Source organism: Helicoverpa zea, chromosome 17 (assembly GCF_022581195.2).
Source record: "Helicoverpa zea isolate HzStark_Cry1AcR chromosome 17, ilHelZeax1.1, whole genome shotgun sequence".
Lineage (NCBI taxonomy): Eukaryota > Metazoa > Arthropoda > Insecta > Lepidoptera > Noctuidae > Helicoverpa > Helicoverpa zea.
In genome coordinates, this window is record NC_061468.1 from 3,267,139 (window position 1) to 3,293,403 (window position 26,265).

Genomic DNA, 26,265 nt, shown 5'->3' on the forward strand with positions numbered 1-26,265 from the left:
AAAACCTCTAAATATATTTAGGTTTACTTTACTAGTGTACATCCACCTTAGGTATTTCGTAAGCTAGTCCAAATTAAATGAGACAAACGGTAAACAACAATGGTTCGGTTATCGTTATAGTTAAATGGTGTAACTTGCCTAAGGATTGTACTTACATATGGCAGAAAAATGGATATCAGTACAAAATTTTGCATTCATACACATGCAATTTATTAATGTAGGTACACTGACAATTCGCAAATATGGAACCAATGTACAATTTTTAATTGGCGTTGTTGATTAGGATGTTATTAGTGGGTAATAAATAAATAATTGACCATTTATTTCTTTTCTAAGAGTACATTAATACTAAGCTCGCTTTCTATGGTCACAGATCAATTAATACCGGCCATTTGACTATACTGCCAAGGTTTTTTCAACCATTAGGTACTTTCACTTACACACGAAGTTTTAGATGGATTCATTACTAATTATATTATCATCCAGATGAATAAGCCTTAGCCAAAACGTAGTGTAAAAATCCCCATATAGTAAAAAAGTTAAGCCAATATGACATGAAAGTAATGGATTGTAGAGAGGAAAATAAATATAATGAAATAATTTAGATTAGATATATTTTTTCTAAAAGTCTATAAAGTAACAATAAATCCGTTTAAGGAAGCTTTAGCTTTTAAACGAATCGTAGAACACTTTTGCGTAGAACAATAAGCTAATGACAGCAATGACACATACATTTTATTAACGGCCTAGCCACATAATAGCGAAGAGCAGAGCAGAGCCTTTTTTACTGTCAAACCATTATCGACCTTGTCCTGCTTGAAATAAAGTCTAAAATATATTAAAACAAGTGTGGCATGACGACCATCTTCATGCAAATGTTGTGTTTATTTTAGATTTTATTTCAAGCAGGATAATGTCGATAATAGTTTGTCAGTGATAAGACTCTTCAAATACGCTCCACCATATTTTTGCCGGCCCTACGAAGTTAGTTTTAATTATTTATATAAAATCTAATACATATGTCGATACACGCATCATTGAGCATAGATTCACTTGGATAAGTACGTTTCAATATTACTAAAGTAATACAATGTTATTTTTTAATAAAAGGTGGATAAGTCAGATTATACTTCGGCCGTTCAGAGAATGCGTTCCTGACACCTATCAGTTAGTCACGACTAGTGATGGGCACAACATAACACTGAGTTCGTTACCGTTCCTTCAAAATGAACCGCCGCATTATTTTAAGATTATTTTCGTTTTAAATTGGCGGAATCATTTGTTTTATATTTTAGTTATTTAAGTGGAAACCAAAAAAAGGTAATATTCATATAATAAAATTGTTTTATTTATTCTTTGTTACAAGTACATTGAATTGAATGTGCGAACAGAATATTAATCAGACTCCGATTTGCTTGAGGAGGTGGTGTCTTCATCATCATCTTCGCCTACATGTATAATTATATTATTATCAATAACAGAATCAATCCTGATATCTCGGTCTAACAAAAGCCGGGTAATCAAATAAAAACAGATCGAAAACACTTGAAAAACGTGGTCTATGCGCACGAAACGACAACGGACGACTGTTTTAGCGTCACAAAATGGCGGCCCATAACGCCATTTGGGGTTACCATTTTTAATCTAAGTATAAAAATGCGGTTTGGTCATAGTTTTATTTTTATATTTCATAAAAGTTATAATTAAGTCTTATAGTCCAATATTTTCCAATTCTTAAAAAGAAAATCAAAACGTATTATTTTATATTATAACTGTATAAGAACAGATTACGATACTTGCCTGTTATTTTTAGCACAGCACTACAAAATATAAACCGCTGACATAACCTTGTAATAGCGCAGTATAGATTTAGAAAAATATTGTTTACCAAGTTATTTGACACTCAGTTTGGCACAAAATTATAACATTCATTGATTATTGATATAATAATGTTGTTTTAATGCTCCTCAATTGTTAAAACGGTAAACAACCAGCAAAAATATTTTTATCGTAACTGCAACGCCATTGCAAAGTTACGTCGTCAGTTCAATCGCGACGTGTCAGGAACGCATTCTCTGAATGGCCGAACTATAGTATTAATAATCAAAACCAAACCAAAAGTACACTATATTTGCATAAATACATTTTTGGAGAAGAAAAGCTGTCAGCTATTTTAAAATTGAACTAATAGAACAACTGTTTGACTTCCATAGAGGTAATTTTATTTTAACAAAAAGAAAATAAAAAACAAACATCACCAGACACAATTTGCACAGTATAAAAAGTATTTATTCAAAAACTTATTTATTTCGAAAATCATACACAAACACTTCTTTAAAGAATCGGCAGTAACTCTAACATTCTCTTTAGGACAGGACGTAATTGAGCCTCTAAGATAACAAATGCAAAATGTTTACACACGGAAAACAACCATAGGACTTACGGGAAACAAAAATTGAGAAATATTTCAGAAGTACATTACATACGGTATCTATCTTCGAGCGCTTATACACGATTTTGCGTCGCGTAAGTATACGCTCGGTCTGGCTGACGGATCGATGTCATCGCTCGAACCGATAGCTGTCAATTGTATGGATTCGGTTTAAAAGATGACGCCAGGAACCGAGCGACGAAATCTACTAATGTGAAAGCGCTCTTAAGCTAATGATTATGAGACGTACGCGGTAGTCCCGAACCGCCTGTGTCCTAAAGGTAGCTTTACAGAATATCAAAGAACATGGATTTTAAGTAATCTATACTAATGGTCCATAGATAAACGAAATAAATTCCAAATTGATGGAATTATAGTTTAAAAAAACAAAATTTACTAAGTATACACATTACATATAGATTATCACATTTATCAAAGCTTTTCATAACTGCAAGGCCTAAACGAGAAGGTGCCTATTTTTAGAACCACAATCATACACACTTTGTTTATCTGTATTTGTCACACATTTTTTAATCAAGTGAGACAGCGATACCTTTTTAATAGAGATAGAATATTGTACTGAAATAAGGTACCTAAGGTAAGGTCATAATTTGACATTTCTATAAGCTTCACATTCATACTTATAGTATGAAATAAGCCATAGATGTAGACAATTTGTCAGATTCAAATCAAACAATAATTTGAATTAATTTGATTAATCAATAACAAAAAAAAATACAAATTGTTCTCCAGATAATCAAATGAAGGAAAAAATTACAAAACTTATCTCATGTCGGGACACCTCTTCATGAATGTCAGAATCAGTTTTGTTTCATGTATGAACTTTTATGATATTGATTGCTTTTAACTGATTTCAAACCAGTGTTTGTCACAGCGGACGAGTATTCAATCAAGCGAATAACTTGCAATCAAAGGTAACATTGATACAATAGTATAAAGTAACAATTACTGCGTTTATGTATCTTCACTACAGACATCAATTTCAGTATCACACCTCACAGTGGTGATGTTACAACTTGTGATACGAGAAGCAGAAAAGTTTACACAAAACATACTTACTTTGCACGCCAGAAACAGCCAAAGCTTGAGGTGTACAAGATGTAATAAAGGCTAAATTCGCGTGCTTACTAATCACAAATTCCGGCGTCAAAAACCACAAACAAACCAAGACATACAATTAAACAGTCTTTCAGTTACAACATATGCACGATAGGCACGCCCCTCAGGCACAGTCCAAATAAAGAAGCTGGCGAGAGCTCAGCGAATGACGAGATTGCTGTCAAGCATCGCTGCGACTCACGAGCAAGTGGTCACGTTCAACTTGGCGAAGTAGTCTAGGAGGCCTTGAAGGCGTTTCTTGACGCGTTTCTGGTCGTCGAGGGTGCAGCCCAGGATGGCTGACTCGAAGTTCTTGTCGGTGCCGCTAGAGGGGTCTGGCTGCGAGGTGCAGGCGTTCATGAACGTCTGGCAGCGGGTGTGGGCGACTACTGCGTCGTCGTGCACCGTCATCACTAGCTGGTCTATGTACATGTTCACCTGGAAATACGAGATTGCAGGTTTAATATATGGTTTAATTATAAAAAGTGCAGTGAAGGGCTGACATCAAACACTGCAAAGATAAAATGTTGGCATGAGTCCTTAAAAGGAATTTGCTGCGCATATAATAAAATGCCAATTACATACAATGCACATATTCCTACCATATTGTTTATAATGAAGTTGGTTCAAAATGCTAAGAATTCAGATATTACGTGTCGCGAGCAATTACGGAGAATTATTTCAGGGTCGCACAATGGAGCTATTTTTTATATCACAATGAAAGAACAGTAAATTGGTCAAGTTACTCATTGTCTGCAACTTATAAATCTACAGACGAAAATGAGATATTTGGGCTGCCAAGCAAAACAACCAACTATTGTATGAAATATATTACTGTCTGTGGGTTCAACAGTCAGCTGCAACATTTATTGACTTTTTATCCTCAGTATCATCGAAGTGTCTCAAAAATAGGAATAATAAGCATAAATTGGAATACATTAATAACAATACCGGATGTTTTTCAGGGGTCACACAACCCGATTCCAAAAAAACTGACCACTTTTTTCTATTCGCTAAATGAATAGATATGTCGGAGACTGTCATTAGTACGGACACTAAACGTCACGCAAGCGCGCCCTCTGGTGGCGTTTCCGGTGAAACAACATTTTGGCGCGCTTGGCAGAGTCGTGGTGGTCGGCGTGGCGTCCGCGGAGCTCAGTCTTGGTCGAGTCGTCGTGCTGCGCACATCTCGAAACTGCCCTACGTCACGTCTAGTGTACCTAGTGTTATTGCCTAGCGTTGTAGTACCGTTGTAGATCCATAATGTAAAGTGTAAAGGTTATTGTAACGGTTCTTCTAACCTAACAGACAGACTTGTGTTGCTGGGGAGTTGGTTCCGCCACTTCTTCTCCCTAGCCAAAACACATAGGAAGTGGCGAAGGGCGGGCGTTTTGGGGGCTGTCTTTTGTTCTGACTAATTTGAATAAACGTTTGAGTTTTGAGTTTGTTTGAGTTTTGAGTTTGTTTGAGTTTTGAGTTTGTTTGAGTTTTGAGTTTGTTTGAGTTTTGAGTTTGTTTGAGTTTTGAGTTTATTTGAGTTATCTCTTTGCTCGATTACCATAGCTGATGTCGGACGATAGTGCCATCCTAATGTTCGCCTCCGACAGATAAATATGAAATAATTATTATGAAATCATATATTTTTTACACTATGCTTGGCGAGTAACTTTGTTAACGTGCTCTATTAAACAATTTATTCCCATTTAGATGACGAGCTGGATATACAAGGTGTTGATTTGCATTTGTGCCATAGTTCAGGAGGAGGACATACAATACGTAAATAATCGATTGGAATTACAGTAGATGGGAAATAACTAATATGCACTGCTTTTTTTGTCATTGTAATGTCGTGGTATTTCCGAAGTAATCCAATTTTATTAATGAAATTTATGAGTGATCGTTGCGTATGCTTTGTGTTTGCGTTTGTGTGAGGGTGCAGCACGGTTTTAACGCCAGTAACATACGCGCCAAGTTTAAATAAGGCTAAATGACATTTACGGAATTCCGAAAAAAAATTAAAGAAAAAAAATTACGTACCAATTTTTTTATTGATTTGGGTCAAGAATCATTAGCATAATTACCTCCTTGAATAAGGCACGGATGCAAATCAACAGCTTGTAGATATTGAGAGGATTCCGTAGATACCAATAAGCCTAAATGTATATAACTGCATTGTAGAATGTTTTTGATTGTATGTGAGGTGGTTACCTCAGGATAAATTTTATGGAAACTACCAAAAGTTGATTGCCATCATTTAACCACTCGAGGGGAAAACTGACAAGGGTAATTAATGTTCCAAAAATGTATTAAACTCCAATATAATATCATAAACATCAACACTGACCGTCTTACCACAAAAACTTTTTAACGTCAGTTTAAGCCTTGTCTAAAAAAATGTCAAATTATGACGTTGACATATGGTTCATTTTGGAGCCACATTTTTTTTAGACAAGTGTAAAACAGTGGTTAAAGTTTTTGTAGTAAGGCCATGAAAGTCTATCTCAAAACTTGCACCGTATAACTACAATAACGTACTAGGGTCATCTAACTTGCAAATCGTTCAGTGCGTTCCGTTGTAAACAATAGCGAGAGGACATCGCACTCATACTAATGTATTATGTCATCCTTGTTTTTTGTTGTCAAGATTCAGCCGATAGGAAAGCCAGAAGGTTCATTGTTTGGTCATTTCAGACAGTGGGAAGTAGACCTCAGTCTCACGTCAACAGTTTAACGAAAATAATGGTCAATTTTAAAGTGATTATTAATTTTATATTTATTTCTGTTCTGTACAAAGAGTTTAAGAGTAGGTACTGTTAGTGCACTAAATATTTGTTTATCATTTTCTGGATTCCTTACTATCTTATGACCCTGATCTGATGTCTTATGAGGCTTTAGAGATTTATATTAAAGGTGTCCCTAAAGGATATCATACATGCCGAAAGGATTGAGAGGGAATCGGCTTTACAATATAACTTGAAAATACTTATCAAGATAACCGCTGTCGAAACTCAAAGTTCCGCATAAACATTAAACCTGAATTTAAACTGGTGGCTAGAGAACCAAAACGGGAGGAAGAACTCGTTGTGTGACCACTGAATGGCCTTGCTGTGACCGATATGTTCATGCCGGCCGAGTTTTCCGGGACACTGGTGAAACCGGAGACCCTAAATTAAGAGTATTCTACGTCAACTATTATAGTACTCACATACATTTATTATGGTCAAAAAATTAAAATATTTTTATCTTATTTTTGTAGCGTATAATTATTCTATGTCTTTGTATGTTGGCATCTTTGTTTCTCTAGCAAGCCAATTAAGATTGCAATGGAATGAGGCAAACAAGCAAACGATTCATTAATTAATGTTGCAGCTGCAATGTAATGCTTCTATTCTTCATAAGTAGATACATACTCATAGCAATGAGATGAGGGTTTTTTTTTTTAGGGTTCCGTACCCAAAGGGTAAAACGGGACCCTATTGTTTTCGCTCCTCTGTCCGTCCATCCGTCCGTCTGTCACCAGGCTGTATCTCATGAACCGTGATAGTTAGATAGTTGAAATTTTCACAGATGATGTATTTATGTTGCTGCTATAACAACAAATACTTAAAACTAGAATCAAATAAATATTTAGGGGGGCTCCCATACAACAAACGTGATTTGTTTGCTCATTTTATAAAAAATGGTACGGAACCCTTCGTGCGCAAGTCCGACTCGCACTTGGCCGGTTTTTTTAGGATTCCTTAAAGCGCAGAATTATATTATCGTTTACAGTCTGGCCTTTTCTGTCAGAAATAAGTATTTTATCTATTATATCTGATTACCTACAGGCCATTTTTGCGGTTTACACAAGGTTCAAAACAAATTGGGTTCTATAAGTAAACGAAATTCTAAAATCGTTTCATAGATTTAAAGATTACTCAGGTCAGGTCACACAAAGTTTACTCACAAAACGTAAAGTCAAACTAATTTTCTCCGAAGAAATACTTATAATATCACCGTTATCACGATAAAGTTCAACAGCCTTACTACAACAACTTAAACATCTGTTGAACACTTGTCTAAAAAAGTGTGTTTGCAAAACGAACCTTATTTCAACGTCATAATCTGTATTTTTTTAGACAAGTGTTCGATAGACGTTTATAAGTTTTTGTGGTACGATGGCAACAGGTTTACGGAATACGGAGCAATACCTACGGAACCATCATTCCAGTAGTCTGGAATGAAATTCATTTTTTGCAACCTAGCGTGCCTAAGTACAAATGCAATGAATCAAACAAAGAACGGTTTTGCAGACAGCCACTCGCTCTTATTGCATTTAGTAAACAGCATTGACATTTAAACCCGGCCAGTGAGTCAGGGCCGGAGCCAGTTACATATACTTAACGTAATTTTACTACAACTACTGTATTTAGGTTATTAATTTCATCAAAATAACTGTCCTTAGATAAATATTTCTAGCTTGCCTCGTAATTTTATGTTGAAAGTGTGTGCGAATTAAACAATATACAACTCGTTTTTATGAACTCGAAGAACATTTGGGTAACACTTTTGAAAATAAGCATAGAACCTAAAAACTAATGAAACCGTAAAAATACGCGCTAAGTATGTGTGGAATTGATGGGAAACGTAAATACTAAATGTAGCAACAGAAAAAACCGCAACATAAAAAGTAATGATTAAAAACAATCAGTATAACTATTTCCTGATTGATTTCGCCTAGCATTTCCTCGAGTTAATGGCTCTATTGTTAAAATACGGCTAATAAAAGTAATAACAATATAAATTGCGTGACTCATAATCATAGCTCACACAAATGTGGAATTAATTAACTTGTCTTTTTAGATTATTTTTTTTTACCTATTTTCAAACTTTGATAATTAAGATACAACATTTTATTAGAATCACCACACTATAAAAAAAAACATAACTCTTTGTAGCAGTAAGGTAACAAAAGAGATCAAGACCGATATACTTCATCAGATTATCTAAATTCCCACAGTTTACACAATATACGGCAGTTTTATTTTCATGATAATCATATAATTATGACATCATCATATACTATGACGAACATAGTGCACTTAACAGTTACCAATACATTGATGTGAATATGTCGATTCTTCGGGAACGCACTTACACGTTTGTATACTGAACATTGAATAACTGACTACTTTATTGATTAGTCACAAGCAGGACTGTCCAGCCAGTATCATGTACTAAACAGAACAAAAAAGTCGTAATTCCATCTTCGTTTAATGGTAAAAGGCTCTCGCTATGATTCTTGGGGATATCAATTAACACAATAGGCAATATAATATGATATTCCTATAATCGTTTTATTCCGCGTGGGCGTCACGAACCGTGAAAGGCGATTAAGCAGAACATTAGCAATAGCTGGCTGGTTATAAAGACAGCCATTTTATAAATGGTCACTATCAAATTACCCAAATAAAGTTTATTGTCACCTATAATACTCTATGGTGAAGGTGAACGCTCTGCCTATGTCATTGTGTTCTGAGAAATTTCTTTGTGAAAAAGTCACCTAGTGGGAGTTTATTTTTAAGTACATTTGTCATGAAAAGAAATAGACGTCTACTGTCTGTAATTTAAATATAAGTTTGGCATAATGCTGCAGTCTCTTTGTTCCCGCCATTTAAATGCCTGTATGATAAAATTGTCCACAGTTTGCATCACAGGTATCTTTATAAATTATTTACCTGGTGCAAGGCCTCCTCCTGCTGTGCGTCTCTGTCTGTGCGCACGGCTACCTCCACCGTCATGGCACGAGCTAGGATCCGTTCTGCATACCGGGTTATATCTTCCCTGTCACCTAGACAAAAGACATTGAAATTCAATCTCACAAATGTATTTGTACATGTTTTTATTAGAAGTATACTATAGAATCATAGGATAAGAACATTAAAAAAAAATTGAATAGATTTTGGAACAGATTAAGTAATTTTGTTGACACAAATTATTCAATATATAACAAAAATTAAGAGATAAAGACAACTTACATTCACTGACATCTCCAAGCAGTTCAGAATGTTTGATGCTATCTAGTGTGGACAGCAAGGAGTCCCGCTCCTCTTCAATGCGGACAGTGTCACGCCGGAGACGTTCCACACGCATCTCAACTTGATCCAATATGGCTATCAACCTGTCAGTACAATACCTCTGTGTAAATTCCATGTTTGAAAGCAGAAAGTTTCATTAGTGACATGAAAACTCATAAGTTCTAGCAGTCTATTGGGTATTAAGTTAATTAGGAAAATAGTGTCCACTGTCCCTTTTCTTGATTAAATTAATTAATTCCCTTGAACTTTAAATACAGATGTCTGCTCACAAATTAATGGTGAGTGTATGAAACAACATTATTGCGGTTCTTATCAGAACAGTGTGGTCATACTCAAGATAAGTCATACTTAGTATTATCAATGAATCCTCAAACTAAATGTGAGCATGTATATAGGTACTGTAAAACAATATTATAATCAGTTCCTTTTTAAGATACACTTAGAAGGTTACAAAAAAGGCCGAATGCCTCTATCGCTGTCGAAAAACATCGTAATATAATTAATTGCTAGCCATAGAAACATAACTGCTGCGTGGGTGAGGGCACGAGAGATTTTTTTATACCTCGTAACGATTGGCGTTGACCATTTTAGGAGACAAGACCACGCGCTCCGCTGCCCAGCAGGCCTCATCATACTTTCGCATATGGACTATTACATTATGTGCACTTTTGGTGAAAGGTTACCTGTCTTTCGGGGCTTGTGTTCCGAAAGCCGACGATTCATCGATGAGAGGCAGCCGCGAGCCCTCACCGGTATACAAGTCCACCGCAAACTGATCCACTTCCATTTTGTCGTAATCGTTGCTTCTCAAGCCGGCCAGTGTTTCAATTATAAAAGCACAGAAATATCCTACAAAGAAGCAATTATTAAATAAACAGCAGCGACAATTTTTACCCGACGAGACGTCAAAATCAAACTAACCAAAACAAATTGAGTGACGTTTCTCAAATTCTCTTGAACTTTCCGAAAAATAGAACAACTGTCATGTCACAATCTGACAGTAGAACAATAAATGGAAATGTCAGAGCGCAATTTGGATTTGAATCCTAAAAGCGAAGTAATAAGGGCTAAAATTGAAGTGAATATTCGTTCCCCACCCATTGAAAAATTCATAAACAAAGAGGAACCAGTTTGAAACCATAAACAATATTTGTAACTTTTAACCATCATTTAACAGATAACAATCGATTCATTAGAAAACTTCTCATATTATGTTGTAATTTTTAACCGACTTCCAAAAAAACGAGGAGGTTCTCATATCGAGTGTTTGTCTCTCAATACAGTCTGCTTGTTCGAAATACTAACTTGGTAACTCAAGTCGCGAAAATTCAGTTCGGGAGTGCTGTTGCGAGGTTGACTTGCAAAAGTGCGGTTCTATTGGTCGAGCTATGTAAAGCTGTCCACTCACGTCAGACTTTCTGTAGGATAGATAATTAGGCCTATTTTTTGTAGAACTATCTCACTAAGATTTTCTAACCCACCTTTTATAGGACTCTTGCGATGCACTATTATTGCTATCAGTGTTTTCTATTTTTCTCCTACCAAAAACCTGTCACCGATTTATCAGATGTGGACGGGCAGATACGTTAATACAAAGAAGAAACATTCTTTTCTTTGTAGTTTGTACCCTCTAGAGCTCCGACACTACTGAATCGATTTGAAACATTTGTTCACTGGTGGGACTTAGATGGACTATACCTTATTAATATAGTAATATACGGGAAGAAGTTCCCCCGATACGCGATAAATAAAACTCCTTCATTATTTACAAATACTTTATTGTATCTTATTATAAAACTGAAGACGTAAGCTATAAAACATAAAAGTTGATTAATTTGTGTTAAATGACAAGCAAATAAGAGTGCTTGTATTATGGCGTAACCACACTTGCTGATTAACTTTAATAAATAAACGAAAGAAACATAATATTTCTACTGTTCTCTTCTAATTGACGGATTCAATCTCAAAGTGTGGTCGAGGCATAAGGGACGGATACTTCCTAGTAGTATAAGCTATGGCCGTCAACCCACATAGGGTGTAATAGTTAACTATGCAAAAGTATTTGAGTAGTTACGGTGACTTTAGGGATATACGGTGCAAGTAACTTGCGCATTTTGAGACACATGCGCAGGTTACATACATTTTTAAAACGTGCGGGTCCAGCGACCCGCGCATGTACCGACGCAAACTACCCACTTGCGTGTTCTGTATGGTTCGCGTGGGTCACTTGCCCATGTTCACTTGCTCCAACTACATGCACCGTGTACACGCACCCTAAGTGCACTGGCACTTACTACTACTGAGTAGCTAACAATCAATAGTGGTGTCAAAAATAGTCACTACTCAAACACAGAAAGACATTTTGTACATTTTATATATTAAAAAAAACAAGGGAGTCATAAAATCGCATCTATAAGTACAAATATAACAATAAATAAATCTCTGATTCATAATGAATAGGTAACAAATACAATACTGACAATTTGTGTAAATAAAAACGAGTTTTTTTAAATAAAATTACAGTTGCACATTTAGTTAAAATTTAGTTTAGTTATAGGGCCTATTTCTTAAGTTAACTAGTTATATTTATATTAATTTCTCGTTTAATATATTTGTTTATTTATTTATCTTAATATGGAATAATTTTATAACTAAGATGGCGTTATGGTGCAGTCAGTATGTGTGTAGAACTAAAGGTCAGTTCACACTGCAGTTGCACTAGGTAGGATTTTCCGCGCGGCAATAATCGGTAGTGTGAAGGCGCAGTAACCGCTACTTATCCAGACTGTCAGAACTGAATGTTAGACCATGTGAAATCTCTTTATTAAATTGACTCAATGTAGACACATATGCAGGTATATATGTACTTCATACACATCTCATATTCCGTACATATACATAAGACACACAGTTATTTGCACATTTATATGTTTTTACAGATTGTTCAATGGAGCCGTTTTGTAGCGTCATGTATTAACTCATAATATTATCTTTCTTTTCTTGTCATAAACGTATGTAGGACCTAAAAATTCTATGAACACCGATGCGCGAAATGCGCGTACGCAAGTACTGTCGCGCACGAAAGTGACGCACGAATTATTGACTCTGCATTAACAAACATAATATCTAAACATTTTTAAGTAGATTTCTTTGTTTGTAATATATTTCATAGTTTACAGTTAGAGCTCTGAATATCTCTTACTTTTGTCTCTTCATACGAAATAGAATGGAAGCGGTTTAGTCGCAAAACTAACGTTGTGTTTACAGTGGAATGTAAATATAATTTTAATTTTTGCATTAAAAATAATATTGCCTTTCTTTGATATATCTATTTTCTAAGATACATGTTCAAGTATATTTTCTAAGTAAAATATCTCTTATATATTTTTATATAATAATATGCAATCATTATATTCTATCGCAAAATAAACACCCTATATTTATGACTTCAGTTGTTTTTTCAACAACGAAAAAATCTATGATAAATAATATTTTTCTTTAGTATTACCATAGACTTCCACTGTAAATACAACATTTAAAATAAGAACATTCTACAAAACGTCTAGTAAAGCTCGAATCCGGCACGACAAACGTATATCTGTCTCTGTCGCTCTAGCGGTGGATATGGTGAGAGGGAGGGAGACGGCTTCACTTGCCGGTCCACTCGCTGATCCTGCCGTTCTCGAAGGCCAGGTTCTTCCTTGGCAAAGGAACTAAAGTACCTCGTTTGACGATCCCCATGTCTTCGCCGGGGTAGTACTGAAATATTATGTATAAAGCTGAATTATTATAGGCAGCCTTATAATTTTTTTACATCTTATTCACAACCAGTAAAGATGTGAGTGGTTTTATTTTATTATTTAATGTCTAATATACTAATTACAAGACACCTATAATTAATTATTCTATGGGTATATTTACCTGACACTGTGACACAAACTTCAATATATCTGAACGAATGAATTCATTGTCCTCCTTCACTTTATCCAATCTGCAACAAACCATATTAAAAATAGCACATTTATCTCAGAAATATCCTAGATTTTAACATTTTTTTTAAGCATACTTACAATTCAGGTTTAGCTATTCGTTCCACTAAGCACTTGCATATCTTCTCACAGAGCGCCTCGTCGAACAGCGGGATACCAAACTGTAGGTCTACTATCGTCCACCTCTGAAACATTACACGGTGTTTTACTTAAAAACATTTTCAAAAATGTCTTCAACATATTGGCCCCTAAATATATTTACGTATTTATACAGCTGAACTAAAATGCAACATTCTTTACAGGCCTATTCATCATGAAGTTAAAGCAAAAAACGCTAAGAAAAACGGCATTATTGATACAAAAGTAACACAAAACACTTGTAAAAATATTTCAAGCTCACGTAATATCTGACACACACATACCTCAGGTTTACAAGCCTCATCATCGGACACGTAGTGCGCAGTATCCACACCGCTGTCTCCCTCGGCCGCCGACATCTCCGTCAGCTTGTCGCTCAGCTGCGTGAACATCGAGATGGACTCCTCTGCCGGACTCAGCAACTCCTCCAAAGCACTCACCGACGACCTGTCACACTTCTTACTCAAGTTCTCACTACTGACCGACGAAGAATGAATCGGAACCAAATCATCGGACGCTATAGACTCTTTGCTCGTCGAATGCTCTTTGGAATGCTTCTTCTCGCTTTTGAGATCCTCGATACTGGTTGATGACGAATGTATGGGTACTAAGTCGTCACTGCAAGCTATGGACTCTTTGCTGTGTGCGTGTTTAGTGACGTCATCGAGTGCTAAGTTATCTAATTCGTCACATAACAGTTGTCCGCACTCAGCGCTAGTGAACCCGTTGGCAGGTGAACTGTTTTTGCTCTCTGTAGTCGGGGTGACAGCGAAGTGTGACTCGATGGGTGACTGTAGCCTGGTGAGCGTTTTTGAGTATTCCTCTGTGTATTTTTCCGTTGATTCTGTCGATGAGAGGGATATTTCGCTGACGGGTTTCGCCATGCCGCATATTTCTTTTTTCTTTCTTTGTGGAACTGGAAGAGGAAGAGAGCATTTAAAATAGTAATATGGCCTTGTTGTCCGAATCGAATAATACAAGAGAAAGTAGAAAACGCACCACGAAAAAAAAATCCACTGGAGAGTTTATTGAATAATCTCTTCTTTAAGAAGTAGCAAAGTATGTTTTGTAACATGTCTTACCCCGACTTAACACTAGCAAGTTGCTTCCGTAAATAATACGTAAGTAAGCCACATGCAAGAAATTCAAAAAATTTACCATACGCGATTAAGGTACGAGAGGGTTATACATTTTTTAATTGATGGTAAGTTACGTAAGATTATGAAACCTGTAACCCCAAAACTGTAACCTTTAGAGCACATGGAGTAAAATAGAAGGTTTAAATTTTTTTATTGATGGTTTGTTAGTTACGTACGATTATGAAAATTGTAACCCGCTCTTAACTTTTTTGTAACCATTAGAGCAAATAGAGTAAAACTGCCATACCCAGTTGCACGGTAGCAGGCGGGCGGGCACAGCCGAGGTCGGGCACGCCGATGTCGGCGAGCGTCACGTAGCCCACCGAGCGCCACAGCCGCAGCCGCCGCAGCAGCCGCCGCAGACCCGCGTGACGAGACCACATCGCCTGAGACTCTTAATAAGTAATGTTTTATAAATATTGGAGTTTATAAGTATTGTTTAATCCTGGTTTTATGCACTCACACAGTATAAGATACAGTCAACTTCAGGTCAGTGGTAACAGTTCTATAGGAAATTCGTACTTATTACTATTGAGTTAAGGTGCATGACAGTTACCACTGATGTGCAGTCTACCGTACCTTGTATAGAAGTATTTAAAGGGACACATAAGGGAATATTTATATAAGGAGAATACATAAAAAGTATATAAAGAGAGCATATAAGGAAGTACATAGGTAAAGTATATAAGCCAGTAAGCAATAATTTAATGTCATTAAAAACGACATACCTGGACACGTATCAGCTTCAGGCGGGAACATAAGATGTCTCAGCGGCGCGGGCTGCCTGACGCCCACAGCCTGCAACAGCACGGGCCCTCGTCGCAGCGCTGACCGCGCCGCCAGCAGAGCTGCCGCAGCACCCAGGGCTCCTGCAGCGGCACCGGCGCCCTCGAGTGCGGACTCCGCCCCCCACCATGATACTGAGAGTCGCGAGTAGCCTAGGAGTAGCCGTGGGACGCCGCGTAACTGTGTGCCTGATGTACAATGGTGGTAAACTTTAGTAAAGGTGTCTATTGCTGGCTTTATACTTATTGTAACCCCAAATGGACCTCTCTGTTTTATCAGACATTTTTCGAGCCGATAGTTTCACCGTTGATACGGGCTTATTATCGAATTCATCTTACACTAGCGACCCGCTCCGGCTTCGCACGGGGTAAAAATATTTCCCCCTTTATTTAATAAATCTTCCTTTTTAATAATCACTCTATCTACTGTATGAAAATAAGTTGCATAGTTTTGACGATATAAGCGGACATAGGGACAGAAAAAGCGACTTTGTTTGATACTATGTAGTGATAACACTCACCCTTAGTAAGCAGCAGCGTGGGTGGTCCATACCCGGCGACGTGGTAGAGGTAGAGGCGCATCCAAGGCGTGTGCGCCTCGGGCGGCGCGGGGCCCACGTGCGGCAGGGACCCCGCCGCCGCGCCCGCCCGGGCCTCACGGCATAACGGCGCTGTTGATATCGCCAGTCTGTAGAAGAACGAAAGTCAGAAGCCGGCCTTCCGAGAGACGAGGTTCGTGCCGGAAGCGCGAGGCCGTGCAACATTAGTCAACGTATAGGAATGAATGAAAATTATTCCGAGGCACGCCACACCCGCTTGCGGCCTCTTGACAGGCCGACTTTAGGTAAGACACGTTTCTCCTTTACTCGCGTTGGTAACACATGGAAGTTGAGTCCTAAGAAGAACATACAAATGACAGGGAAAATGCGAAACTTTTTGAGTTTTGCAAAAGTAAAACATAAAAATATTTTTAAAAACTTTATGTTCACACAATATTCAGATACACTTTTCATATACTTGCTTTACTTGTCCAATATTGCCGACAAGTAATTTCACGACTACCCAAATAAATGTGCAATCATCAGCACTTCTCTGTAAAGTGGACAACTCCAGAGAAACAAAATTACGTGCCTATAAACATCACAAGATACTGCACATTACTACCTATACAGACAGTACATTCCTAAAAAAACTCTGATATCACTCACTTGTACTTAGTAGACAGCAGCCTCGTCCGTGCAGCGGCGCCCAGCGCGTGCAGCGCTTCACAGCGCAGCAGATCAAGCGGTCGCAGCTTAGGCCGCAGTGTTCGCAGCGCTATCCGCAAGCATGCAGCCGCTGCGAGGTAACGGCGAGCTTCGCCTTCTATCTCTGGGTCGGCTACTACCTAACATTTTAAATAAGAGTACATTTTGGGAGATTTTATGTTGGTTTTACGGTTTCGGAGACACAGCATTTATGCTGAGCGCTGCCCCTTTTCACACATGAATGACGCAGCTGCAGCGCTTTTCTTTTTGTTTCACTGTTTGTTTTGTCCCTAGATTTATTTGTTTGTATTTGTGTGTGTTTGTTTCTTGCGTCAATTGTGTGTAAAATAAATGGTTTTTCTATAAGGCTGCCATTAACAAACAACTGTCAATAAAATACCTACAGATAATTTCACAATTACAGTTCGACGAAAGAAAAGTGAATAGGATTATAATAACCTTGAAATACTCAAACGTTACTTACTTAGCTTTAAGTCTTACTTAAAGTTTTCTCTCGCAACACTTTGTGCAATTTTGACACATAGATTGATGTTCGCCGTTTCCGCTTATTCCACTCACCTTGTCTAGCTCCATGAGTAAACTATCAAGACTTTCATCAGGAAGCTTGCCGACCTCAAACAACGTTACCGCATGACTTTTTAGATCCTAAAATAACATTAAAAAATATTGTCAACTTTCTCACTATGAATTCTCTAAAAAGAAATTATCGTAAAGTATACATACCGGAGACAAGTTACCCATCATAAGGTAAGCAGCTAGCGTAGAGTCAAATAACACTGCTACTCTTTGACCACCATTTTTAGACGGTTCCATCTGTTCTTCTGGACTCTAAAAATAACAATTACAAAATATTAAAACCTGACAGTTTTGACACGTTTTCAATGTGACAATATATGTTTATTTATTTATATAAGGGCTTACCGACAGCTTTTGTGAAAAGAAAAGGTTTGAGTACAAATTCTGTTATGACTAGGACATACACAGTTGCCATTTACAGGTTAACTAACATACACAAAAAATATATAATATAAAACTAGAAAAGTTTATAATTTTGCTGTTGTGCTGCATAGTGCATAGTGGACTGTATATGTGCATAATCCACTTGAGGAAATTCTAGCGTAAAGAACACTAACCTGCTTGGAAGTAGACGGCGTTTGTTTTAATATAATGGGTTCCATCTGTATCGCATCGTCGTCCAAATTGGGATCAAATGTCAACGGAGATATTTGTCTGTACCTGTGGGTAGAACAAACACAAAATGTTAAGTTTTATTTTTTACACTTCCTATGAACTCCCCCTATATTCCTCTTGTAGATACTTCCCCCTCTGTTCTCTCTTATACTATGTACTCTCCTTATATACTTCCTAGTCTATTCCCACTATATACACCTTAATGTTCTCGCCCTCTATTAGGGGTGGTAGAACCTAATGTACTCGCCCTATGTTACCTACAGTTCTAGAAGTTTCGGGTGTTATTATTGACTTATTCCACTTATCCTCCCCAAAGAATTCCAATGAGATGGTAAAGCAAAACTCTAGTGTTAAACAGGTCTACAAATCTCTCCGCTTTCACCGCTTTCACTTGGGCTTATTCCACTTTTGCCCTTAAATTTAGTATTTGAAGTTCGAAATGTGCAGTTTAAGAAGGCGGACTTCTTAGAATAAATTACAGCTTTTCTAGATTTAGGTACTCACGGCTGATGGTTGTGTGTTGTGACGGCTTCCCGCCAGGATGGGTGCTGCGGCGCTACGGGCGGTGGTTGCAGATTGTTCGCGAAGCCCAACCGGCAGTATAGAGATACTGCTTGTTTTACTAGCTCGCACTCGACCTGACAACAGAAGTATACAGCTAGTTATGTTTTGTGGTGGTTTGGATTGCTAAAAATGGCAGCCAATTACAGTCTTACTACAAAAACTTGAACATCTTTTGAACACTTGTCTAAAAAAGTGTGGCTGCAAAACAGACCTTATTTCAACGTCAGAATCAGAAAATTTGGACAAGTGTCCAACAGACGTTTAAAAGTTTTTGTGGTACGACGGTTAATGTTTATAGCCAAAAATTGTATTTAAAGTAGTAGACGTGCACTAAAACTTATAAAAAACTCGATTTGAAAAAAATAATTCTTGGGTCATCCCTCAACTACAAGATCTGGAGGACTTTAGCCGGAAAACCACGTAATAACGTCCTCATTGCTATGTCCTCACATTGTTATATTGCCATTCATTTCTAGATTGAGCCCAACATACTTAAAACTACCAAATATAAAGTCACCACCACACTAACCTGCAACACCGCAGCTAAATCAGCCACGCTGGTATGCTCATCAATAGACACGAACACTTTATACAGCAAAGTCTCGAAATAATCGCCAGCAATGCGGTTCATGACGAACCCCTTTAGGGGCGGCACCGATACTTTGTCCGCCGCTGTTATTGGCACATCCAAGTAGATTAGGCCACGCCTGTTGAGATAAAGGGAATAAATTGTTAGGAGAATGTAGACTTTATGTTGGGGACCGATGGTTCAGATTTGTTTGTATGAGAATCTGTGGAGAGATCAATGTGGTGTCATTGCTAGGAGCTTTAGACTTTAAGTTATAGTGAGAAGGTTCAAATTTCTTTGCATGGGAATCAAGTGAGATATGAGATTACATTGTCACGGTAATGTAAACTTTATGAAACAGAGTTAAAGTTTTTTATTAGTTGTGAATGGTCATGGTCGGCCGTGCAAAGCATGCTAAGATTTGTAAAGTTATTTTAGAATTGATTTTGATTTTCGATACCTACAGAATGTTATCAGTACTTCATTCATAATACTGACAAAATCTAGATAGCAAAATATAAAGATTGAGATAGATAACTTTTTACAACACTTTTATTCACCCAGTCAAATAATAAAGTAGTAAAAACATCTAAACTAAGTATTTATCGCCATATCAAATTCAACTTCTATTGTTTCGGCAGTTAAACCATTTAAGCATAAAAAAACTCGCATTAACAATAATATTAGTGCCAACATGCAAGCTAATATCATACCTGTACAAAGTCTTGACGACATGGTAGTCGAGAGTGCCGGCCGTCTGCGAGCCGCGGTCGATAAGCAAGTCTATTAGTGCTCTCTCGCTCTCTCCCAGAGGCTGGAGTGGAGACAAGCGATGCGATTAGTGTCGAATTAAAAAGTTAACTTTATTCAACTCAGCAATATAGTAACCAACTTCCAAAAAAAAAAAGGATTTATCTCAAAAAGGATTTATCATACTGCTTTATTTTTATTTCAATTCAATTCTATTCAAATTCTTAAATTTCAGACTTCTTTTGTTAGTAATACATGATACTTAAGATCTATGTTTATGATCGAATTTATCTGAAATGTTCAAAAAAGATGGCATACCTACTTTCTTTATACATGTGCATGGGCGTAGCCAGCTTTGGGCTCAGGGTGGGGCAGCAGTCAACCTATCCCCGGGGGAGGGCGGGGGCACTCCGATTTTTTGTATCTTGAGCCGTTAATCTCAAACTTGTTAATCTCTTAATTTGAGAGGTTTACCTCTATTTTTTCAGGTACAGAAAATAATCAATCACACACAGGACAAAAGCTAAAAGTAAGGGCATATAGTTTCTGAATATTCGAAATTTTTATCGGACTTAAACCAAATATTACGTAAAATTTAGCCCAAACGTACTTAACTTTTTGTTTGTTGACAAATGCAAAAATAAGGGCATATAGTTTCTGAATACGCAAGCGAAGCGAGCGTGAAATTTTTATCGGACTTAAACCAAATGTTACGTAAAATTTAGGCCAAACGTACTTAACTTTTTGTTTGTTGACAAATGCAAAAATAAGAGCACATAGTTTTTAAATACGCGAGCGAAGCGAGCGCGAAATTTTTATCGGACTTCAACCAAATATTACGTAAAATTTAGCCCAAACGTACTTAAATTTTGTTTGTTGACAAATGCAAAAAAAGGGCATATAGTTTCTGAATACGCGAGCGAAGCGAGCTTGAAATTTTTATCGGACTTAAACCAAATATTACGTAAAATTTAGCCTAAACGTACTTAAATTTTGTTTGTTGACAAATGCAAAAAAAGGGCATATAGTTTCTGAATACGCGAGCGAAGCGAGCGTGAAATTTTTATCTGACTCTTTTTTTAAGACTCAGAACCCAAAACTACGTAAAATGTCACACAAATATACATTTTCATGAATGGGGGGACTAGGTACGACACACCCGATTTACGTCCTTACGAAAACCCCCTCGCTTGCATAGATAAGTCGATAAAAATAAAGTTAGATAACGTATAGCAACGTCGCGCAGCTAAGCTTCGCGGACCCCTCGGAATGCCTCCAGGGACCAACAGTGGTCCACGGACCACCGGTTAAGAACCACTGTGCTAAACGATCGTTCTATTGGACAGGTCGTACATGGCTGGGCAAGCAAAATAGCGAGCACGGTTTTTACACTAGGATAAAATTGCATTTCCGAAATTTTGATCACATCTACCAGTTCCATCTCCTTCAATGCATTATTTTTTGCATTAGATGGACGGCTCGGCTCGCTACGCCACATAGCACCTATTCCTTTAGGGGAAGAATACGGCTCGCTTTCAAATGACGCGCGCACCGCGCACGTACGGGAACTCGAGCGTGCATTTTGTTTCGATCGCGCTCTTTCCAAAGTCGACAATTTTTTTGTGCAATAACTTACGGATAGTACATAATATGTACTATCATGTTGAACATATTATGTTGTTAGTTAGAGTTAGTAAAAAAAGCTTGTTTAATCAGACACCTTATAGGTCAGAGCCAGGGCCCAGGGTGGGGCAAGTGCCCCAGCTTGCCCCAGTGTGGCTACGCCCATGTACATGTGTAAAAGAAGGATATATGTATACCAAAATGTATTTTAGCAGAAAACAACAGTTTTCCTTCCTCATATATTATATTAGGTACCTTTTCAGTATTTGGAGATTGGTTACAATTTTTAAAACAAAATCGCATCAGCACTTCAGTTTAGATCAATACTCAAAAACAAGGATTAAATGTCACACAAAACTAGCTTCAATCAGCAATAAAATGAGGTCGAAATTACCTTAACATCGTCTTCTAATACATATCCCAGCTCAACTCTCCACCAAGGCTGCATAGGTATGTTTAGAGGGACTCGGGGGAGTAACGCACGGATCGCCTTGGCCTTCCCGCGACGGCCCAGCGATCTGGCTTTAGCCACTAACTCTAGGTACTCGTTTCGACCAATACCAAGCAGTCGGAGGCCTGGGGGAAAATATTTTGGGTATTAGAGAAAAGACAATTTTTTTATTATAACAGATTATATTTGAAAATTAGAGCAATATCGTTTTTACAATTTAGTAAATATATTTTTGAAAAAGTAGTATATGGGGGAGTACACAATGGTCTACACAGGGGGAGTATAATAAGGATGTACATAGGGTAGTGCAAAAGGCAGTATAAGTATAGGATATATGTACTTATAAGGGAGAATATGACAGAGTACATAGAAGTAGTACATAATGGAGTTTATAGGGGGAGTACCTAAAAAGAAGAAATAAGTGCAACGTCACAAGTATACCATAATATTGAAATCAAGTGTTACTCCATCAAGATTATCAATACATCAAGACTAGAGCAATAGCTCCAACAACTTTAACCAAGTAGAAACAATACTTACAGTCTGCAGCAGTAAAATTAGGCATAGTATCATAACTCTTTTCTAACTCTATGAGCAGAGCTACTACCTCCACATAGTAAATGAAGGGGGTTATTCTTAAACCTGCAAATAAAATGAAATATTTGATTTCTTATAAATATACAGTTTTTTACAATCATATTTATTGGTCAGGTAGGCGGTTGCTCCATGTAAAACATTGACACTCAACTGCATCTAGCGCACGCCGCTGGAAGCGCGACGGAGCATATTTGAAGACAACAATTTAATATGATCCTTAACTACCTTGACATACGGTCTACAAAAGAATAAAGTCGCGCGTGCATCTTTTGTAGACCATATGTCAAGGTAGTTAAGGTTTATATTAAATTGTTGTCTTCAAATGCGCTCCGACGCGCTTTCAACGGTATGCGCTGAGCCAGACAGGCCACCAACACGAAATATAGTTGGAAAAAGATAGACAAGTGATGATGATGATTGCAAACATTTAATGTTTGTCAATTAATGTATCAATTACTGATATTCTTGGAGTATCCTGGCTAGCTTCAGTTTATTTTATTAACTAAATTACATTACATGATAACAGAAGGAACTGATAAGTATTTATTGAATTCAATGTCAGTGATTAATTTCTAAGCGTATACAATGGCCTATTGTATAAAATAAGTAACAAATACTCTGTTGTATGAATGTAAGTTATGTGTACCTGAGTTCATTCTTAGTGCAAATATTTTACATTGCAAGTAAGGAAAATGTATTGATTTGACAAACAAAATGTAATTTTCTTAGCATACAAATCTTGTCAAGTGTACATGAAGGTAAGTAAGTTTATATTGTATGTATAAGTTCTCCAAATGAATAACAGTATTTCATTGGGTCAAAATAGTAGCCTTAAATATAAATAAAAATGTACACACAATTCAGGCCCATTTTTTAACAGTTTAACACGTTCGCGGACACTACAACTTTAGATTGTGTACCAAAATGACACAGTAAATGTCCATACAAATTATACGACGTGTATGTACGTAGCGTCCCATCGTAGCGTATCGTCCCAAGGCATCATGATACAACCGAGCGCGGTATGCGCGCGGGACGTGTATACATGTTGCGTGTTAATTTCGAACGATGACGTTTAATCTTGTTCTGTCCACAAACGTGTTAAATCATGTTTTATAGAAGCTAACAGACCATAGATAAAATACATAGATTTTGCGAGAAATCTTGGAATTAAAAATAATAACAAACCTTTAACAATCATGTCTGCTAGGTGATAGGGGTAGAGCATGAGTCTCTGTATGCTGCTCTGCACCAGTGTCTCATAGTATTTCTTCTCATCTTTGCGAACCGTCCGCACTGCCAATAAACAATACTATACTAGTTTTATATTGTAAAATTAATTATAATCTGTACTTATGCATGCAATAAATAATAAATAAAATAAATAGTCTCTTGGGAAAATAATATTTATTTAACAACAGGTTAGTCGTATCATAAAATATTTTAGGTGTAAGCAGGTCAATGAATATTAATTTTATTGTGAAAAGAGAATTGCTATTTCATAGTCCAAAATGTGGAATATAATTAATGAACGTGGTCAATAGGTCAGCAGCCACTCACCCAGACTTCCTCTGTATCTCAATTGATTTTTAATACTGAACTCGAATATGTACCTCTCATATTCTTTGGGAGAATCACCCAACAGCTGAAACATCAAAACATTGCAAAATACTGCACTTGTGTCATTTCCCTATCTATAACCACACTTATTAAGTTCCCTCATTAACGAAGATAAACATCATTACCATTGAGACTGTAAAACAATAACATTTTTATAGTTTACCTTTTTCACAGTCCCAGGCAATTGGGACCATTGTGTCTTTTTTCTGATACATTCTTCAATTTCGTCTTCCATGGTACTTGACCATTTAAATATAGATTAAATTTTTACATTGATAGCAGCTAACTCGGCCTTGGATAAATGGATAAACTGCACAAAATATTTTTTGATAGTAAAAGCAAGCAAGCAAATACCAGTAGTGCGTTCAAAACCTTTAGCAAAAGTAATTGAACACTGAATTCCACTGTTTCAGTTTACAAAAAAAAAAACATGAATTCATTTTAAAACCTTTCAAAGCGTTAACTCAAACAATATGAGATATATTATTAAAAATATGAACATTTAATCACTGATGAAATTATATTTTTACCATTATTTGATAAAAACTAATTGGTTCAAAGATCACGTTTTCGAACGGAACCAAAAATATCCACTGTCAATTCCATCTGTCATTGATTTGACTTTTGGTTTTAAAGTTGCCATGATTTGTTAAAGACAATCGATCGATTAATATAAATTCTTGAAACAAAGATCCTCCATATTATTGTTTTCGATGAATCTATCTAACACTTTTGGTATGGTTCAGCTCAGCTCTACAGTAACATTTTAATGAAATCCTAATATAATTACGACGATAATAATGGCGCATCAGAGCACACAAGATTATGAACAGTCTTGAAGACCGAGACGGTAAACGCCAGCTCCAAAAATCCCGCCTTAAGCCCTACTCCACCCACCTAAGGTGCGAAAAGGCAATTTCGCTACTTACTATTGACAGTATGTTTTAGGCAAAATTTGATTTCGCACAACATGCCACAGGGTGTCGTTGTCAACGGAAACGTCTAGGAGAATATCATCATTAACTCTTTAAACTCGATTAAAATTTTCTGAACCCTTGGAATTGGTGTGACCAGTTTTACTCGACAACTGAAGCCAGCCACGATATATTCATAGTAATCGTTATAGAGTCTGAAATCACCAACCCACATTGAGCTGCGCGTGGTGGTGATTAACGTTTAATCCTTCTCCGTGTGGCAGATGGCCTGTGCCCAGATGTGGGAGGATAAAAAAAGGCTGTCATTTCTTTCTTCAATAGGTACATATGGAAGAATCAGGAATATGAATTCCTGATTCTTCCATATATACCTATTGAATATGATACGTTGAATAGATTGTGAGAAAGATGATAGTGATATGATGAAGCTAGATTTAAACGGATATGTACTAGCTGATTCGTAATATAGGTACCTATTATAATATTTGTTACATGCATTGTGTTCAATAAAAAACTTTTTACAAAAAAATAAAACCGACTCCCAAAAACACTGAAAAGCAAAAAAAACTATTCTTTGGTGCATCGGCCTAGAAGTCAGTGTCTAATGGATGTAACTAAGTTTATAACGCCACCGACTTCTCACTTTTATTTTTAGCTTTTCAGTGACAAGCCTAGTTGTCACTATCCGCATGTCATATCCGCAGTGGAAAGTTCTCATCAATAATACGAACAATATAAGCCCAAACACGAGGTAGTTTACATATTCAATTGTCGAGTTCCCTCGACCTTCGCTGGTCTCCATCATCAGGTCAGCTTCAAACCTTCACTGTTGCAAAGGTCTCGTCAATACGAACAAAATAAGCCCAAACACGAGGTAGTTTACACATTCATTGTTCAAGTTCCCTCGACCTTCTCTGGTCTTCATCATCAGGTCAGCTCCAAACCTTCACCATAGCATAGTGTTATCAGACATACGCCTTAGCGTCAAGTTTTTACCCTACGTATGCCTACAATTTTCGA

General features: G+C 37.0%; 2 protein-coding genes across 3 annotated transcripts; both read right to left on the reverse strand.

Annotated features, from left to right (window-relative positions):
* Positions 1-2,267: 2,267 nt before the first annotated feature.
* On the reverse strand, positions 2,268-10,640 carry LOC124637941 (BAG family molecular chaperone regulator 2). Of its 2 annotated transcripts, XM_047174685.1 has the most exons (5): positions 10,549-10,640; positions 10,311-10,476; positions 9,568-9,710; positions 9,268-9,380; positions 2,268-3,988 (listed from the first exon to the last, which is right to left on the reverse strand). In XM_047174685.1, exons 2-5 carry the CDS (start codon positions 10,412-10,414, stop codon positions 3,749-3,751), a joined length of 600 nt encoding a protein of 199 aa, XP_047030641.1. In that variant the 5' UTR covers positions 10,415-10,476; positions 10,549-10,640; the 3' UTR covers positions 2,268-3,748. The 2 variants fall into 2 exon arrangements, with proteins under 2 accessions (XP_047030641.1, XP_047030640.1); XM_047174684.1 differs by lacking the exon at positions 10,549-10,640 and having other exon boundaries at positions 10,311-10,542.
* A 748-nt stretch (positions 10,641-11,388) lies between these two features.
* LOC124638212 (protein FAM91A1) lies at positions 11,389-24,728 on the reverse strand. Its single transcript, XM_047175110.1, has 19 exons — positions 24,474-24,728; positions 24,251-24,335; positions 23,879-23,986; positions 22,634-22,735; positions 22,037-22,218; positions 19,983-20,083; positions 19,231-19,408; positions 18,642-18,775; positions 18,080-18,182; positions 17,670-17,774; positions 17,505-17,591; positions 16,887-17,065; positions 16,200-16,366; positions 15,622-15,867; positions 15,141-15,287; positions 14,039-14,670; positions 13,698-13,801; positions 13,549-13,618; positions 11,389-13,386 (listed from the first exon to the last, which is right to left on the reverse strand). The coding sequence occupies exons 1-19, from the start codon at positions 24,543-24,545 to the stop codon at positions 13,276-13,278; spliced, it is 2,913 nt and encodes a 970-aa protein (XP_047031066.1). The 5' UTR covers positions 24,546-24,728; the 3' UTR covers positions 11,389-13,275.
* Between the last annotated feature and the right edge of the window lie 1,537 nt (positions 24,729-26,265).

Coding starts and splice junctions, on each gene's coding strand:
- LOC124638212 (XM_047175110.1), bottom strand. CDS start 24,545: ATGGAAGACGAAATTGAAGAATGTATCAGAAAAAAGACACAATGGTCC. Junction 23,987..24,250: donor GAGATACAGAGGAAGTCTGG/GTGAGTGGCTGC, acceptor GTTTATTGGCAG/TGCGGACGGTTCGCAAAGAT. Junction 13,619..13,697: donor CGAATAGCTAAACCTGAATT/GTAAGTATGCTT, acceptor GGTTTGTTGCAG/ATTGGATAAAGTGAAGGAGG.
- LOC124637941 (XM_047174685.1), bottom strand. CDS start 10,414: ATGGAAGTGGATCAGTTTGCGGTGGACTTGTATACCGGTGAGGGCTCG. Junction 9,711..10,310: donor ACACAAGCCCCGAAAGACAG/GTAACCTTTCAC, acceptor TTGTACTGACAG/GTTGATAGCCATATTGGATC. Junction 9,381..9,567: donor GCTTGGAGATGTCAGTGAAT/GTAAGTTGTCTT, acceptor TCTTTTGTCTAG/GTGACAGGGAAGATATAACC.